The 19,497-nt window shown below is 34.5% G+C and overlaps 2 protein-coding genes across 7 annotated transcripts; both read right to left on the bottom strand.

Annotated features, from left to right (window-relative positions):
* Positions 1-4,869: 4,869 nt before the first annotated feature.
* On the bottom strand, positions 4,870-5,329 carry LOC133318678 (ubiquitin-like protein 5). The gene has a single exon (XM_061520734.1). It carries the CDS (start codon positions 5,254-5,256, stop codon positions 5,035-5,037), a length of 222 nt encoding a protein of 73 aa, XP_061376718.1. The 5' UTR covers positions 5,257-5,329; the 3' UTR covers positions 4,870-5,034.
* A 1,350-nt stretch (positions 5,330-6,679) lies between these two features.
* LOC133318639 (uncharacterized) lies at positions 6,680-15,809 on the bottom strand. 6 transcript variants are annotated; one of them, XM_061520668.1, is made up of 21 exons: positions 15,526-15,809; positions 14,630-14,733; positions 14,405-14,491; positions 14,235-14,310; positions 14,059-14,133; positions 13,894-13,947; positions 13,663-13,722; positions 13,456-13,572; positions 13,050-13,144; positions 12,765-12,973; positions 11,791-11,888; positions 11,265-11,368; positions 10,961-11,126; positions 10,536-10,658; positions 10,027-10,109; positions 9,469-9,610; positions 9,281-9,310; positions 8,890-8,960; positions 7,509-7,795; positions 7,355-7,430; positions 6,680-7,303 (listed from the first exon to the last, which is right to left on the bottom strand). In XM_061520668.1, the coding sequence occupies exons 1-21, from the start codon at positions 15,562-15,564 to the stop codon at positions 6,970-6,972; spliced, it is 2,430 nt and encodes an 809-aa protein (XP_061376652.1). In that variant the 5' UTR covers positions 15,565-15,809; the 3' UTR covers positions 6,680-6,969. The 6 variants fall into 6 exon arrangements, with proteins under 6 accessions (XP_061376652.1, XP_061376651.1, XP_061376646.1 ...); XM_061520667.1 differs by adding an exon at positions 8,185-8,187 and having other exon boundaries at positions 6,703-7,798; XM_061520662.1 differs by having other exon boundaries at positions 6,703-7,798; positions 9,278-9,310.
* Positions 15,810-19,497: the final 3,688 nt, after the last annotated feature.

Here is a 19,497-nt window from a genome sequence, read left to right as displayed (position 1 = left end):
AATATGTTGGTGCTTACGCTCAACTACCCCATTATGTTGGGGTGTTTCCCTACAAGAGGTTTGGTGTATGATACCTTTTTCCTGAAAGAAAGAATTCATAAAAAATTCGGGTCCATTGTCAGTTCTAATGGTTTTAACATGAGTTTGAAATTGGATTTCAGCTAGTTTAACAAAATTCTGTATATGCATTCTGGTTTCATCTTTGGGTTTCATCAAAATGGTCCAAGTGAAACGAGACAGATCATCAATTATAGTAAGAAAGTATCTATGACCATTTATTGAAGGAACAACATAAGGACCCCAAATGTCAACATGGATCAAATCAAAAATACATTTGGATTGAGTAATGCTAGAAGTAAAAGGTAACCTTTTATGTTTAGCTAAATGACAAGTGTCACATGGACTAACATGTTTACAAGGAATAAAAGGAAAAATAGATGACATGCTTTTGATTGTAGTTTGAGAGGAGTGTCCCAATCTGAAATGCCAAAGAACAGAAGGATCTAAGGCAACAACATTGCACTGGACAGATTTCAAATGATTTTCTGGCTTGGACAGGATGTATAGCCCATTGTGTTGATTAGCTGAACCAATCATCTGCCTCGTATGCATTTCCTGTATAACACAAGAAGTTCCATCAAGTACAAGAATGCAGTTCATGTCTCTCAACAGTTTTGTAACAGAAATTAGACTAACATGAAAATTTGGAACATATAGCACATTCTGTAAAACAAAACCATCGGAGATGTGTATATTTCCAGAATGATAAGAATAAACTCGAGATCCATTTGGGAGTGATATGGCAATGGGGTTAATCCTTTGAACAGAAGTGAAGAGGGACATATGAGGAGTGATGTGATCTGTTGCTCCTGTGTCTAAAATCCATTGGACAAAATTATTACCTGTTGGAGGAGATTCTGTTGTGAGTGCAAAGGTTTGCACCAGATTTGATGAATGTGTTGAAGAGGAAGGTTGTTTGGATTGTTCCAACAAGTTCAGCAGACTGTGGAATTGTTCTGGTGAAAATTGCATACTTGAATTGGAATGCTGGATAAATTGTGATCCATCAACATTCGTTGGATCAAGAGAAACAGCATTAACTGCATTAACTGTAGGATTACTTCTGAATTTGTAACCTGGTGGGTATCCATGTTTTTGATAACATGTATCCACTGTGTGATTAGTTCTTCCACAGTGAGTGCAAGGTTTCCCAGTGTTCATCCTTCCTCTTCCACCATTGAACCGTCCTCTGCCTCGATAAGAACTTCCACCTCTTACACTTTGATGTTCAGAAGTATTGAGAAAAATTTTGGAACCCGCAAGTGCATTTACTTCTTGATCCAGATTCAGTTGCCTTTCTTGCTGGATGATTAAGGAAAATACCTTGTTGATATTTGGAAGAGGATCAAGGAGCATTATTTGGGATCGCACATGAGCAAATTGCTCATTCAACCCTCTGAGAAACCTAATCACTTGATCTTTATCCCTTGACCTTCTTCCATGGTTCAAAGCTCCACAGGTGCAAATAACTGGACATCTACAGATTGGTAGAGGTTGCAAACTCTCCAATTCATCCCAGAGTGTTTTTAATTGTGTGTAAAAATCAGAAACAGATCTCTCACCTTGCTGAAGTCTGAAAATCTCTTCTTGAAGATCACAGATTCGGAAGATATCGGATTGTGAGAATCTTTCACGAAGATCTTCCCAGACATCAATTGCTTTCTCCATCCATAGCACTGATTGTACAATTGAATCAGATACTGACTTTGTAATCAACGACAACACCATTGTATTACACCTTTCCCATGCAGAAAAAAGAGGATCGGATTCATCAGGTATAGTGATGCTTCCATCAACAAATCCAAGCTTATTCTTGGATTTCAGAGACATCTTCATTGAACGCACCCAGGCTTGATAATTTCTTCCATTCAATGGTGGATTAACTAGCATCAGTGAAGGATTTTCATTAGGATGCAAGAAAAAAGGGTTTGAAGGATTAGTCGCATGATCCGGAAGTAATGGACCTTGATTTGCCATTTCAATGCAAATAAGAAGAAAGAATTTCAGAAGAAAAGGAAAAGAAAGCGGAAGAAAAACTCTAGATGGGAGAAGAAAGAATCAAATTCACCCGGAAAGAAAGAGGCTCTTGATACCATGTTATGAAACAGAGAGAACCAAAAGCATCCACATTATCGAAGGGAAAAACAGAAAAATGATATTATGAAAAGCTAAGTTTCAGTACAGAGAGAGACTCTTTATATACACATCAGTTGTAACTAACTAACTGACAGTAACAAACTAACCAATCGACTAACTGATAGTAACAAACAAACCAACCGACTATTAAGCTAACTAACCAACTATTAATTAACTTAATACAATAGTACAATAGTATATGATAATAACTATGTTATTAATTTACTAATAAAATACAGTATGCCATAACTTTAATCAATCTTACATTTTTACTTCTTTTTTTCTTTTATTGAGTTCATGAAATTCGATCATGAGTTTCTATTGACTTTCTATGCACTGTGGATTAAACCCTATCCACACACAGTACACGAGCAATAAGGCAGCATTACTCAGAAGATAAAGCGAAGAAGTTGTAACCTCTTAGTAAGAAAACCCGCGGAATGTAGTTATGTAAAGAGCAGAAAAGAGCATGGGCAATCTTTTTAGAGGAATTACTACCAAAATTTTCTACTACTAACTTACTACCTATCTAATCACCATTGAATTAAAGAGAAAGAATGCTAAAAAGTTTTTGAAAAAAGAGAAAATGTTGATTCAATGGTGATTAGATAGGTAGTGAGTTGATAGTAGAAGATTTTAGTAGTAAGAATATCCCTCCTCATCTTTTTATATTCTTCTCAGCTCTATGTTTCTAATAAGGGAAATACACTTTTCCTTTTAACATAGAGAGTTTGATTTGCGTGCTTGAAATATTTTTTTTTTCTAAAATATATAGGCCCCAACGTTTCATGTCTCTGCAGAAATTTTCTTCTCCAACTGCAAAAATGAGAAGTTGAAACCCCTTCTAATAAAGGTTAAATCACATAATGTAATTCTATCGTTTTTCTTATTTATTTCTTTTAATTTTTTCACTGATTCATTAGAAACTAATTCAGTTCGAGCTCTGTTGTCAGACGCATAAAGGAAAACAAACTTCTTTGTAGTTTTATAGTTCTAATAAAAACAGAACCAAGAAATGTAATTATGCAAAAGTTGCAAGAAACATCAAGATGGGTTTCTCTGCGTCTAGAGAAAGGGGAAGGTCAAGATTTTTATGTTCTTCTATACTGTTTGCATACCTCAATTTTTAAAAGAAAAAAAATTGAAAAAAATGACATTGAATATTATATATAGATTTAATGTTATTCTTTTCAATTTTCTTTTTTAGAATGGTTTATCGTTTAACTTATGATGAGGACATAGGAGGTGGCATGACCAAGACAACAAACTTGGAGGACATACAAGGTCTTGGAGGCCCAATGACAAGAGCAAAAGCTAAAAAGGCTAAAGAGGCTCTAAATCTCTTGGTGACCACTTTACTTGAGACAAGCCCAAGTCTAAAGGAAGAAGAGCCCCAAAATGATACACTTAATTAAAATTGAAGACCTTGAAGAATAAGCCTCAATGGATATGCATGAAGGCTTTATTTTACTTGGCCCAAATTCTGCACTTAATTTTTTATTTTCTTATATTTAGTTAAACTTTTTGTAATAAGGCTTATTGGGCTGGATTATTGGGTTGTCTATCTTCTTTTATGTGTAAGTACTTTTAGGTTAAACTCAATATGGTTGTTGCCCACTATATAAGGGAACACCATGGCTTTTGAAGACAGATTTGGAATATCAAGTTAACCTATTTTGGTGAGACTAGTTCTCTTGGGTTCTTTTGAGAATCTCTGAACTTATCAAGGGCATCAATCCTTGTGGCGTTCTTGGGCTTATCAATTCTTTGGAATTGTGGCGCCTACCTATAATCCTTAAACTCCAATTTCGTTCTATATTATCTTGGATTCATATCTCTCGAATTCCTTATCCTTTTCCGGTGATTCTTGTGCCAAAATCGTGATTCAGGAAGCCATCTTTCACCTCGTTTTGGAATCACCCAAATCCGAGGTCTGTAGCGTGAGATACGCTCTGTTCTTAACAGGTCGTGTTGGTGGATGAATTTGGGGTTAGAATTTCCATTCCTAGTAGATCCATTCCTCCATTCCTATTGGGGATCATATCAACTTATGAAATATATTTTTGTTATGTTACATGGAAAAAAAATTACTTTCTTCACACTCATCGTCATCGAAAGATATGCCTTGAGTATTTAAAAAAAAAACTAATAAACCCCACAAACACAAGGGAAGCTAACATGAGAGTCATTTTCCCTTTAATTTATACTCTAAATCATTTAACTTTCAATTTCGAATACTAATAATTTTGAAATATTAATATACATCATATTGGATTATACTTAGACCAGGAATTATCAAATTGTCACATTTTTTCTAATTTTTTACTCAAATGTCATGCGAATAATATTTTTTATCGGACTGTCACTCACTCGTCAAAATTCGCTACGATTGGTACGAACTTGATTAATCTATGATTTCGTGACACGTGACATACTTTTGCAGGAAAAGTTAATTGGACTAAGTTCACTAATAATAGAGATGTGTCACGTGACCTAATCAAATTCGTGACCAATCATAACGAATTTCAATGGTAAAAATTATTGTTACAAGTGGGTAAAAAATTGTAAAAAAAACGTGGAACTTTAGTTACTTTTCCGCGTTAGAGCACATGAATCATCATATGGCACCATAGCCAATGGCCAGAACGGATCATAAAATATTAATAACAAAACTAAAAAGCAAGCGCATAATTATAATAAATAAAGTCCATCAAGCATTGCCACGCATATCATCACATGATAAAGTTCCAGATACAATTGAGATAGGAGAATGATGCATATATGTTGATAATGCATGTCACAAACTTACAAATATTAGAAGAGAGTGAATAAAGAGGATTAGTTGTAGTAGAGCTCGAGGCCCATGCCATCGTGAATCTCGTAGTCTTTGAGGATAATGTGATCCTTGTAAATGGTGTACCATTTCTGAATGCGAATCTTGTCAGGTCTCGTACCAGTTTGGGCAGCCACCAGCTTCTTCAAGTCACCGATGGTATCGTCCTCATTGCACTTCACCCGAACCTTCTTCCCCAGCCTATCGTTAAGCACCACTTCTATCATCCTCTCTCAAACACACTTCAATTTCCCTAATTCTCGCACTTTTTGCCCTTTCTTCTCACTTTTTCACTTTCATCACAACTGAAGAACCTTCTAGTTATTGCCTCTTTCTGGGCCTACATTTGTCTCGGCCCAAATTGGAACCTTCTAGTACGTGCCTCATCCATCCTTTTGTTTGGGACCAAAAATATAATTTTATTAAAATAATTTACAATTAATAAATAATAAGAACTCGTGTGAATTCAGGACCAAACAAAACGTCTGATCTGAAATTTCATACATCCAGATATGGAAGCACAGATACAAAAATAATATAATATTTATATAATTTGTGGTGATGTTTGAGTAAAAATAAAAAATATTAATGATTGTTTTAAACTACAATAAAAAAATTCGATTTGTAAATAGGATAATAGACGTGATTCATGTTTGCTATAATTCTACTTTGGTAAAGTGTGTCATTTTAAAGGATGTAAAGTTGTGTCATTTTAAGAAAAAGAGATAGATAAAGGAAGAGAGAGAGTTGACAAAAAAAATAAAGATGTGAGTCTCACCTCTTTGTGAGAGTGAAAGGATATAAATTGTGTCATTTAAAAGGATAAACACTTTTCCGTTCTACTTTTGAGGTGGAGCCGTGTTGTTTATAAAACTATTATTTCTTCGATTAATATGAAACTCAATACAAGACAACGAGTTGGTTTCCTTTAACATTATCACAAATGAGCTATACTAGTAAAATTTACGAACTAAAATAATCTGACAGAAAAAGGATTTCTGTAAAACCTAGTAAAATCAACTGAGGGGCTAGCCCAAACGGGCCGTACCCTGAGAGCATGGTGCTCGGAGAAGGTTGAATGGGGATACCTCCTAGCAATATACAAAAAAAAAAATTACCACATTAACAAATATTTTGGTGGAACCAAATCACTCTTTAAAATTTTGTTAAAATGTCACGTCACAATCCCGCTGGTCTGACAAGCGGGAATGGACTGGATATGTGGCTACGTCTGAATGGTCAACCATTCTAACTGAACAGCCCAGCTAGAATGACACAATGTTGTACTTTTGTCACGTGTCAACATTCTGTCATTCTCGTTGAGCTGCTCAGCTAGAATGATTGATCATTCAGACGCTGTCACGTGTTCAGTCCATTTCCGCTTGTCAGACCAACGGAATTGTGACTTGACATTTTTACAAAAAAAATTCGTGACGTGGCAATCCGATAATTTTTTATTAAAAGGATGTCAATTTGATCAATGTCCCATCGCATTCACAAAGAAAAAAAAAATGCGAACTATATTGTACCTGACGCACTTTCACTTTTCCACGGTTAAGTGAACGATGCACAAATTAAGCAACACGAAAAGTTTAAGCATCCTCACAATTAATGTAGAAATAAGCGCTCTAGCTAACAATTTCCGACGGCCACATACACGACGGGGGCAAATTAGCATCGACGTGGAAGAGAACCCAAAATGAATAGCAGACTAAATTCGATAAATGTGGGAAACCCCAATCACTTACAGGAAGAGGCAAAACTTAACATAACAAACAAGCTTAATATCTAATATGCGTGAACAACACAAGTAGGACACAATTGAAACAAAAATATACTGTACATTGATTTGGTGCATACGCCCCTGCGAACCAAGAATGGGGTCCACTGGTGTTGGTTCAACTTTTCAAGCAAATAAGTGCGATTTACCATCATGTCCATCACTCCAGAACAGCAACCTCGTGATCAACCCTCCAGTAATTCGCATCATTGAATTCCTTCATTCCAGGACCACCCTCTTCGGAACCTTCCTTTTCTGCCACTTTAGGGACTACGTTTCTTTTCAATGGTCCTGCTTCCCCAACTATCCCTTCTTTCAGAGCCTGTTCCATAGCCTTCTCAGTACCTTCTAATTCTACACCTACAAATTCAACATCCTCTTCAAATAGCGAAGGTACTGCTACTGATCTTTGACTAGAATCAACACTCCCCTCAATCGAATCTTTACTAGTTGGCGACCCATTTGAAGGAACAGATTCCCCATTTGTAGAAGAACTAGCATCAGGGCTACCCAATTCAGGTTTAGTAGGAAGGTTGCTACCAGACTCATCATGATCCACAAAGGGATTCATGCTTGAGCCAGTAACTTGCATATCTGAAGGTTCACCCCATCCCACCCAATCTGGCAAAGGCCTATCCCCAAACAACTCTTCATTGTCCGATGCCTCAAACCTGAAGAATCCCATGTCATGCGAAGCACTTGCCTTTTCACTTTCAAAGTTCAAAGCGCCTCCATTCATGGAATCGCTACCAGTTAATCCACTGAAGAAGTTTGTGCTTGAGCTAGATGTACCACCATTCAGAGTATTTTTGCTATCATCCAATTCTTCATCCTCTCCAACCACTACCTCATCATCACTACTACTACCACCATTTGCAGCACCGTTCAATTTTATCTCATCCATCATCTCCGATGATGTTGTACCCCCAGTTGCATCACCAATCCTGTCATCTTGGAACGCAAACCAGTTGGAGTTTGTAAACAGACTACTGCAAAAATAGAAATTATATTTCTTATATCCACATTAAAATGATGGAATTAAATAAAGAAACACCAACGAACTTCCACAAAATTTCAGTAAAATCCAGACAACAGAATTGGGTGGATAAATGAAGCTTTTGAATGCTTTATAATTTTCTGAATAAAATATGAAAGCAAAAACAAGTCCATATGGAGATTGCGTGTAAAACTCTAAGAACAGCTAAATGATGATCATTTCAGCTTAAGCAACAGTCATGTGTTTCGTCTCATTAAACTTCATTGACAATAATTTTAAATTACGTACATCTACCAAATTCAAAATGTATATCTAAGCATAAGATTCAAGTTAATTATACTGCACAACTTCCTGACCTTATGTTCCAAACTCTGAAACTCACTTAGTCTCCTTATGCTGTCCACTTTTATCACTTAGCCTCCCTGTGATACTAAGTTTTGTATATGATGGGAGGGAATAGAATAGGGAGGCAAAGTAACAAAAGCCACACCATAAAGCAGAGTCAGCAGACAACTGAAACCAAAATATCTTGAGGGGTTAAAGATATGAAAGAGCAAATTCTATTTCAATCACAGGACGTGAATATTTGCAATCAATTACTGCAGTCCCACCCCAAAGCCAAAAAATGGGAGGAGGATCTAGTGAAACGGAAGAAATCCCTGACTAGAGGATCTATAAGAAATTTGCAAGGTAAAAAAGGCTGATTGAGTATGTTTCTTCAATATCTAGTACATATTACATTTTTCCATAATTGCATTTGAAGGATATTTCTCTCTCAAATCTGCAACTACATCCTACAAGACCTACACTACTTCCTACAAGACCTACACTACTCTACAATCATCTTCAGAAGATCATAAAAAATTAAGGAAAGAATGAATACCATGTGGAAGATGAAGCATACAACAAAATATGGAAAGATTTATGCCAGGCGCAGTATACTAGTGAGACTATTATTTTACTTATTTATCGATACACACACGACTTTGCTTTAAAATAATATTGCTCTGCTTGATTAATCCACGTGACAATCAGATTCTTCGTAACAGATTTTAACAGTTACATGACAAAATTTAGACTCACCTCCCTTGATCATCACTGAGTCGTAGGGATGATATGACCACTTGAGCAGAGTCATCATCAAAGTAGACATCCTGCAGTTCATACAAAAGATAACTTTGCTATCAAATTAGTTAATAAAGTGTGAAAGATTACAAGATGTTCCGGTTTATGATTAAGAAAATTTGACCACATCACTTGGTGACAGGCGGTCAGTCAAATGTATGGAAATTAATGCTCAAGTAGTAAAACTACAAATTACAGCACATCTCAGTTGTGTTTCACATGTCAGAATGGAAGGGCCACAATGAGCAACAGACAGTCACCCAATTTCCAAATGAGACGCGTCTTAATGAGCCAGTCAAAATCCCCAAATAAAACTACAACAGTTACAAAGAATAAACAAAACTACTACCTCATCATCTCGATCAACGCTGCCGCGTTCCTGCAACCAAGCCAATCAAAGCATTAGTCCAGCATTTAGGTTGCAGTGCCCAACCCAAAAGACAAATATAGGGAACTAAAAGAGGCAAAGGATTAAAAAATGCACAAACAGGCACATTCATTCATACAGAGGGGAAGAGGAAGCCAACAACTACAAACCTCTTCATTATCCTCGTTCCCATAAATTTTATATCTAAAAGCCTGACTCAAATTATTTGCTAAAGCAGCAACATCATAGTCCCTGTCATGAAGGTCATCATCGTCACTATCCCTCATCCTGTCTTGTAAAGCAGTTGGACGTCTGCACAGGAAAAGGAAACAAGGTTATAGTTATTATAGTCTTTTAATAAAAATAAATAGACCAAAAACATGGTATATTCTCATCATTACTATACCCAAATGGCTTCTGTACAAAAATAATAATAATAATAATAATAATAAACAAAATTGTAAATTATAATACTACAATCACATCTGCTCTTCTATATTTTTAATGTCATTTGCTGAAAATCAAGCCCTCTCAACCTATTGTTCATGATAAACTTGCTTATAGTCACAAGACTACCCATGAAAGGGCACAGCCCTGCCCACTTACAACTATATTACTGCTACCAAATCAACACTGCCAACAAAGACTTTATGCACAAAAAATCCTGATTCTCCCAGTAAAATACTCTTGTTAAGCATTTAGATCCAGATAATTGAGTCAGAGCTTACCCACAAGCCCAACGGTGAACATTCTCAACCACATTACGCTCCTGAAGAACTGTAGCTTGCCACTCATTCCACTCGCTATTTTCCTGCAGATGTTATATACATCAAGTTGATGTATTTAAAGAAAAGTTTATCGCCACATAAATTCAACATCTAAGTTCGGCCTCATGGTCTTGGATGCAAGAATAATATTTTTTTTTTTTTGAATACATGTTTTATAGCTTGTCCGATACACCGCTGATGTCATTGTTATTTAAACAATTGCTGAAGTAAACTAGGTACATCAAGGACTCAAATCCTTGATGCAAAACAATACAAGCTTTAGCGGAAGAATGTTAACAAGACACACCAAAAGCTTTTCCCAGATGAGTCTTTGAGCCAATTTATCAGTCTCTAAGGAGATTTGTCAGGGATAGCAATGCAAGGCATAATTCAAAAACCTTCATAGATTTATAGAAATAATAAAAATTTACTGTGAAAACCAGTGACTATTAATGTTATACACAGCTAACCTGAAGACATGCCATTATGTGACTTCGACTATGTGCCAAGTGAACAAGTTTATTAACAATTCGAGTAATATGCCCAATGTTTCCTGCCCGTGGTGCCTGTTTTCCAGCAGCAGGTACTGTTGGCTGCAAGATAACACACGTTTAGTGCTGAGATTTTAATAGACTCAATGGCGGAGTAGAGATGTAAATACTATGCACTGCATATAGGTGCTATCAAGCTTACGTATGTTTTCTTTTCCCTTCTAATCCAACAAAACAACTAAGAAAATCAAGATAACTTTAGTCTTGTATACAATAGAAAATCTTACAAGAAAATTATATTTCTTGGCACCCAAAGTTTTAAGAGTTTCATGACTGAGACTCAACAATATACAGTAATGACCAAGACACAACATCCAATCTATCAGTTTGAAGCATCCATTTACCTGATTTCTGTCAGCAGAGAGAATAGAATGCTTATCTGCTCGGAGAAATCTTCCAATTAAATCACACTCTCGAAGAAGATGATCAACAATTGCATCATTTCTGCTCTCCAAACATGATAATATGATACTTTCTACATGATGGTGTAATGAGTTATTGTATGGATACCTGTATTAGCAGAGCACACACGAACCAGTTTAAAAAATGTCATCCAGTAAAGATAAGCAATATTCGCACAGAAGATATCGAGATTTCTCTAAACATCTAAAACTCCGTCAAATAAAAAGAAAACTAATTGTTGCTTACTCAAAGAAAAGATCAATAACTCGTTGAATGGTTCCTGAGTTGACCATTTCCTTTTCTGCCACTTCATTTCCAGTTTTTAAAAGGACTGCAATAAACTCAACAATCTGAAATAAATTGCACTACGTCAGAAAAAGAAAATATATTTAAAGTTCATGTTAGCATTATCCTTGCGTATAAAACTACGAATACAAATAATAATTGAATAAAAAAGTGTTGAAGTACATAGTGAAGGCTATATTTGGAACAAGTATTCAACCTCAACTGCCCAAACTGCAACCTAGTTTTAGGGAATACTAAAGTACCCACCTATTTTTCAAGGGTAACGACAGTCAAGGTGAGTTTTCAAACATTCATTACTGGTTAATTATATTTAACAAAATTGCAAACAATTAGATAGAATCAACAGCCAACAAATGTGTAACAACTTACCTAAGTACAGTACCCTTACAGGTACCGCAGCAACTCTCCTAGATTGGATAGGGTTAGCCATGCATATCAAATTTATGATAAAAATATAACAACCAACCTTTAATCGATGCTTCCCAAGTGGAGGTCTCAATTCTCCATATGTTGTAGGCAATACTTTTTCGTCGGATGATACATTCAAAAGCATAAGCAATTCACCTGCAGACAAGAAAGCAATGTTATAGATGATGTGATATGGATACTTGAACAAAATTTGACAGACTCTGTACCAAACAAACAAAAAGTGGCAATATCATTCTTTAAACCTTCAGTTATGGAATAATCATAAGGCACAAATGGAACATACCACCACTCAAAAAACCCTGACAGGACTAAAGTTCACACCATCTTAACCTATGGGACTTTCATATTTATTGATGACTACAAGATTTGGGAAGAGAGAGATGCAGGAAGAGTAAAGAACAAAGATAAGTGATAGCAAAAAGAAACAAATAGATAAAATCTCATATTTACTTGTCCGTAAAAAATTAGAACTCAAAGAAAATTAAAACCGGATTTATGGGTAGACCACCAGGAATCTTACTTCTAGAAAAATTACCGATCCCCTTTCAATAGGAAAACTCCAAATTATCCTAAAATTGTTAAAAAAGCATAACCCTCCAATAATCTTTATTTACCAGGACAAAGAAAAGTTAAATCGTAATCATACAACAAAATAAAATCATAAATTAAGTCTCAAACCTAGAAAACACATAGCATTACAGCAATTATATAAAACCCCAGTACACTAAATATATCTTTACCGTTTCTCAAGAACTCCTCTGTATACCAACTGTATACTTGGAAAAAATACCCACTTGGCGTTTTTCTTTGAAATTTTTTACTATAAATCAAAATGAGTATACATCTTACATAAAAATTAAAAAAACTATAACCATTTCAACTATAATTTCAGCATCCTATTATGTTCCATAACATTCTAAACAATAGGTAATATAACTAAATTGAAAACCCTAATATTAAGCATATAAACGCTTGACAACATGAGGTTAAAAAACATGAATTCAGACTTACTAAGTTTAGGGAGCATTGCACCAATAGTCTCTGGATTTACAGAAACAGGTGGCTCATACATGTGTTGACTTCGGAATGAATGAAAAAGGGTAGATGCTATAGTAGATCTTTTGGGATCCAACAAAGAAATACACACTGAAAGCGAGTTCACAAGGCTAGACTTTGATGGTGAATCTTCCAATGCATGACCCAAAATTTTTGCAACATAACTGCATATTAAAAAATAATAATGAATATTTCACAGGTATATTTGAAGAAAAAACCATTAAGCCATGTGATACAAACCTTGGGCTTGAAAGTTTAATTGCTAGTGTAGATGAGGCATTTCGAGTTATTGTACATAATGTTTCAGCTGCATTGGCATGAACTTCAGGAGGACACTGGTTTAAATGAAGTGAAGGGGGAGTTGTCAGATAATTTGCAACAAAAAGAGACACGGCAGTAAGTTGCCAGGTAAGTTGGCTTTTCATTAATTACTCCTTAATGTCCCAGAAAATTCATTTTTTCTGGGACGAAATCAAAACACCACTAGCAATGATTAGTCTTGCTAATCTCAAGCTTGTAGAGTAGAACAACCCCAAGCCAAAGAATCTGGACTTTAGGTAAGCTCATTTAACATGTCCGGAAGGCATACAGCTAATAAGCAAAATTCTGGCAAAAGGAAAATAAAACCAGATGATGCTTCACTTACAGATGGACTCAATTTATCAACAATCATCTCAAGCAGGTTGCTCTCAGCCAACCATTGCATCACATCTATAAAATTGGGATACACATGGTCATCAGCGCCTACTAATCGAACCAAAACCTGTGCAAAGAACTTATCTCAGAATCCATTCTAACACATCAGCAGGATCTCAGGATTGTTATAATTACTAGAGAAAAGGTAGAACTTTACCTCCATAATGGATGTAATTCCTATCAAATCAACCAGTTGGCGAAAAACATTCTGATGGCCCTGCAGAAAGTATGATGAAAGATGAATACCAGATGATATTTCACAAGGAGACTACATAACATACATAGTAATTGTTATAGCCAGTTGAATTTTGTGGTCGCCATAAAATTGTAAATATAAAATTGAATAAGTAATCTACTATTGTAATACAAAGCACATTGTTTTACTTACTTGAACATAATTCATAAGTGGCACTGTCTTGCGAATCATTAGGCAAACAACAACCTGTAAAATGGAATAGAAATCAGTATCAAGCAAGTGGTTTTAATATAATTTGATAGGCCACGTTGACAAGATGTCACACAAACTAAAGTTCCAACTTTACCAAACATATACCTTGCTAAAGTAGCCAGCCAGTAAGGCACTATGAGAACGATTAGGCTCCAAAAAGGAGAATAATAAGTTCATCAACTGAAATTACAATATCGGGAACAGGAAATCAGTACGAGTAAAACATCACTATACAATTTCAAAATCAAAATAAAGTGTCATAAATAGAATGAATTATAAACCTCTTCTTCATCCACCAAGGTCTTCAAAATGACATCAATTTCACATGTAAAAATCTCGCAGGCAATGAATGGAAACCTAAATTACAGACAAATGATCAGATGGTTACAAGAGAGTTGAAACATTTAAAAGAAATTTTTTAGCAACAAATTTTTCAGTCACAACTGCATACTTGAAGGCTCGTTTGCTTTCAGCATCTTCTGGTGGTTCTTCAATAATGTAGCGTAACAATTGCTCAACCTGAGCTTGATCTCTCAGACTAAAAGGAACAAAAATAGCAAATTATCAATTACCTTTTGTTGAAGAATCCGTACAATTGCATAAAAATATGCACCAAAGTCTGAAATTTGTTGAAAGAATGAAAAACTCTATTGATATGAATTAAACAAAAACATACAAGTTGATTAGTCGACTGTTTAAGGCCTTGCATTCTTGGATTACTTCCTCTTCATCCAGAAGCTCTTCCAAAGTGAAATTCTCCTTATCTAAAATTGCCTCCACCTGTACAACACCAGCAACGCAAAATGCACTTCAACGGTTACAAAAAGTGGACATAGATAGAGGAAGCAAAAAAATAAACTTCGCAAGTTTAAAGCTACTCAAGACTTCGATTGTCTATTAAGTTGTCCTCTTAAAACTTTCGGCCATCAATTACAAGGCATTCAATCATAAAATTCCACCATAAGCACCTAACGCTAAAATCTTGAAAGCAAAGCAAGTTGTTACAAACTGTTTTTCTAATTCAAATCCATCAAAAAGGTAAAGCAAAAACTTCAGATGAATCACGGGGTTATCCTTTCCACAAATTCGCAGTAAATTGAGTGTCTCTGCTTTAAGTAAAGCTCAAGGGTTTTTCATTGGTGAGAATGCAATAAAAATAGGCAGATTACAGAGAAAAATATATATAAATCAATTCGCTAAAATGAATTGAGATCCTCCAAACAAGTAACACACTAAAGTAGATTCGTTTTAAAAAAAAAAAAAAAAATGCCTATCGATTGCTGTAATATAATTTATAAACCCAGAACAGCTAAGGTCGATCCGGGAAATAGAAATTAAGACAACACGGGGTGGTTAACACAGTTAAATAACAATTAATTAATTGGTAAACAAAAAGAGAAAAAAAGCAAGGGTAAAATAAATGACATTCGAACGGGGAACTAAGTGATGCTTAAATCATAGAGAAAAGAAAAAGGAAGAAGAGAAGAATTCAAGTAGAGTTTAAATGCAGCGTAATTGGCGCAATTAAAGTGAAATAAAAAAAGGAGAGCAATGAGAAGAAGAAAAACTCACGGGAGAGGAAGCAGATAGCGAGGCGAGCTTCCAAAACATGTCGAAAGAGGAAGAGAGAGAAAGAGAAAGTGGGGATCTGTAAAGAGGGTTGAAATTGAGGGTTGCAAATCTAGGTCAAGCTGATGGAGATGCTGTAAACCCTAATTTCGTGGGAGAGAGATCGAAAAGAAGAAAGGCCGTGAAGATCGATAGAGGAAAAGACAGAGAGAAGAGAGAGAGAGAGAGAGGGAGAGAGAGAAACCCCAAAATAATTCGCTCGCTAACGCTAAAGTACAAACCATATGTACTCCGGAATTGCCACACACAAACACTACCATCCCACGCTTCATAATGTTAATGCACCTCTTTCTTTTTCTTTAAAAAAATAAAATAAAATAAAAATTATTATTATTATTATATTTGTGGATGGATCTACACCTATGTTACATGTGATGTGATGGCCATAATGTTGTCACCATTATACTCTCTGTTCTCCGTCAGAACATATATTTCAATTTCAATCGTTAAATAATAAATACTGAAAGGTATCGTATCTTTTTTACTTTAGGGGGTAACAACTAACAAATATATTGAAAATGCATAATTTTTTATTTAATTGTTTGAATTATACATGTAATCTTAATTGATTGAAGACTGATGGCTATATTTAATCCAAATAATGAATGCGCTTAACTGAAAAACAAGGTTTAAATCATAATAGTAATAATGAAGTTGACCAACTAATGAGAGTTTATGTCTTTAATTGGAATTAGCATGAATGAAAGTGGCAAATTGTATCAAATGATGATAATTCAGTTAGGGTCAGAGGTGAGAGCATACGTTTTAAGGCTTTAATCTCGAGATTCGTCAATACTCAAGAGGGGGTGAATTGAGTTTTACAAAATCTTTTCGCAAAGTATCTGCTTTGATGTTTTAAAGACTATTTCTTCAATAAAGTGATTTAATAAGGAAATGTCTAATTGTAAAAACAAGTGTAGTGATCAACAAAGTAAGCAAGTGAATATATAAAGACAATCTAAGATGCAATTTTAATACTTAAATAAAGAGATTAAGGTTAGAGAAATTGCAAACTAGATGTATCCTGGTTCGGTCACCACCACCGTGACCTACGTCCAGACTGAAGCCGCTCGATCAATTCTTTTCACTAACTATCAAGCTTGAGGGTGCTTGACAAACCACTACAACTTTTCAAGACTTCGGGCTCTTGATGCCTTACACTTTTTCACTCCAAATTTTCTTAGGAATTTGGTAACCTCTCAAATATAGGGTTCATTCCCCTCTCAAATCAAGAAGTAATATTGAGGTGATTAGAAGTGGCTAAGTACTCTCAAAGTACAGATTGAACAAATTGAAGAACTAAGAGATGTATAACTTCAAAGGAAAGATAAGCTCAAGTGCATGCAATGATCAAGGTAAGTAATCAATGAGCAATAAAAGGCTAGCAAGAGTAATAAAGCTTCAATAAATGATCTAAGGTCGTGTACTGTTCATCCCAGCTGATGTGGGTATTTATAATGACACCTCCTATGAAAACTAGTCGTTTCTAGTCGTTTATAGCCGTTGTACTCCGTACATATCCGAATATTTGTCGGGCACATATCCGAATATGGTATATCCGGATATTCTTGGTTCCATATCCGGATATTGGATATCCGAATATTCAAAGTGGAATATCCGGATATTTCATAGCAGCAGCCTTTTGTACGAGTTCTGAGTTTCTGCTCTTTCCAAATGATTTTTATAACGTGTAATGCATGTTATTGGTTATGGAAATTATCTAGAAAAGTTTGTATCACATAGGTACTTCTTCCAAACCAATATTGTACATATGAAACCATTTGTCTTGACTTTTCTTTCAAGGATGAATGCTTTTGAAATATATGATTGATGAATGACCTTGAGCTCATGCAATGCTTTGTATCTATACATCTTTACATATTTATCCTAAGTCCTAAATAAGTATACCATTTGAGATTCTGGACATGGATTGATGCTTGAGACTTGGTGCATGCTTTCACATTTGCTTTTTGGATATTGCTTCGTCTTTGAATCATTCCTCTTTGTTATCATCAAAACCATGTTGTCGTGGAATTATCAAGTATACGTTGTATCCACATCATCACTTTGATTCATCAATAATTAGACGGAATATTTATTTTTTTATATATTTTCAAAAATAGATTTATACCATGTAATATTATTGTAAGGACGTGCTTGATAGGATGTATAAAGTTTGATACTATATATCCATACTATAAGTCATGACATTTCTATCTGTTTGGTGTGATCATCGTATAATATAAACTTATACAGTAGAGTTTCTTAATTCATCAAAATAATATATAACTTAATCAGGCCTAAGGGAGGAGAATAGGCTTGATAAGGGATTGATGTATTAACATTGCTAAGGCAATTCTCAAGAATTAATATATTATTTCAATATTAATATATTAAAATAAAAATATACATATAAATTTTTAAAATATTTGAGGTTTTTATTTTTATAAAAATTAATATATATTTTTTGGATACATTGATCTATAGACTTTTATAAAAGTTAATCATATGACACATTTGAAATAATTATATAAATTCTTTATTAAAGAATATTTTTGTTAAAAATATTTATTTTTATTCTATTTAGTATTATATAATACATTGTCAAATACTGAATTATATTATTTTATATAATATATTATCTTATATAATATCATAATAAAATTTAATGAGATGTTATATAACCATCAATTGGAATGGAGTTGTTTCAAATAGTTATTTGTGATAAAAGAAAGAAACACGTAATACACCTCTGAAACATGGACGTGTAACTTGTTTTGGAAAATATGGTCCGGTCAATTAGTCAAACTATGGGGACACGTGTCAAGTGATGCGTGGTAGGCCGTAGGCCTTTTTAATATTTGGTGTGATAACTGATAATCACGTGCGGAGAAGCTTAATTATTCCTCATGGTGCTGATATGGTCATACATGAATGAATCATGCATGTAAGCTTGTTTTGTTCCATGCTGTCTTAAAACAAATTTGTTACCAAAATTGACCTCCTAAAAGTATAATACTATTATAGTATTATTTTTCGTATAGACACTTGTTATAAATAAATGATTAATTAAATGTAAAATACAATTTTCACAGAAAGAACACATAAGGCCATAAGGGATTGGAATGGCACGTGTTCTCCCCTTTGGCTACTCCTCCTTTTTCGAATGGAAATGAAAAGTGTGCAGGCTCAACCAACCAGTAATTGAGTTTAAAGAGCATTGCCAAAAAGCTTCGCGGGAAATATGATTTTAATTTAATTTTTCAGATTAAGTTATCATTCCCTTTAACTAATCTCCCTTTCGGCTATCGTGAAAAGATGTTTTCTTCGACACAACACTACAAAGTTAATCACTAGGATTTTAAATTGCATATAATTTTCAATTCATAAACTTTTTAGCATTCTTTCTCTTTGATCCAATGATGATTAGATTGGTAGTAAGTTAGTAGTAGAAAATTTTGATAATAAGAATATTCATTTTTCGTATATAATTTGTTGTGACATCTGCTTAAGTTTTACAAGGTATTTTGTTTTTGGGTTCATTTAATCTTATGTTGCATGAGAGATCTTCTCTCATATTGTAGACACATATGTGATGGGGTCACCATTTAAAAAAACAAAAAGTAAAAGTAAAAGAAGTGTTACAGTTTTCTTTGAGTGTGTAGGAGATAAACTACTCTTATGTTGCATAAGAGTAATTTTTTCCTTTGTTTTTTTATATATATAAAAAGTATACATTCTCGTTACTTAAACTAAATAAATGTAATATAAGTAGTTATCTTAGTGTATCTTTATGTTCCCTTTTGCATTTATGGTTGGCGTTATATGTTCCCTTTATGATAGCTAAACAATAATTCAATCTACATGCAGTGGAGAAGTGCGTGATATGTAAATAAACACATAATTACATGTTTA

The sequence above is a fragment of the Gastrolobium bilobum genome, unplaced genomic scaffold, assembly GCF_033153095.1.
Source record: "Gastrolobium bilobum isolate Gb01-03AN ecotype WA unplaced genomic scaffold, APGP_CSIRO_Gbil_v1 utg1425, whole genome shotgun sequence".
Taxonomy (NCBI): Eukaryota; Viridiplantae; Streptophyta; class Magnoliopsida; order Fabales; family Fabaceae; genus Gastrolobium; species Gastrolobium bilobum.
This window is presented reverse-complemented; position numbering and strand designations above follow the sequence as displayed.

Excerpts from the sequence above, each read along its gene's own strand:
- LOC133318678 (XM_061520734.1), bottom strand. The coding sequence starts at position 5,256 with ATGATAGAAGTGGTGCTTAACGATAGGCTGGGGAAGAAGGTTCGGGTG.
- LOC133318639 (XM_061520662.1), bottom strand. The coding sequence starts at position 15,564 with ATGTTTTGGAAGCTCGCCTCGCTATCTGCTTCCTCTCCC. Across the intron at positions 12,974-13,049 it reads ATTAAACTTTCAAGCCCAAG|TTATGTTGCAAAAATTTTGG; the intron begins GTTTGTATCACA and ends TTTAATATGCAG. Across the intron at positions 9,311-9,468 it reads GGAACGAGGATAATGAAGAG|GAACGCGGCAGCGTTGATCG; the intron begins GTTTGTAGTTGT and ends GCTTGGTTGCAG.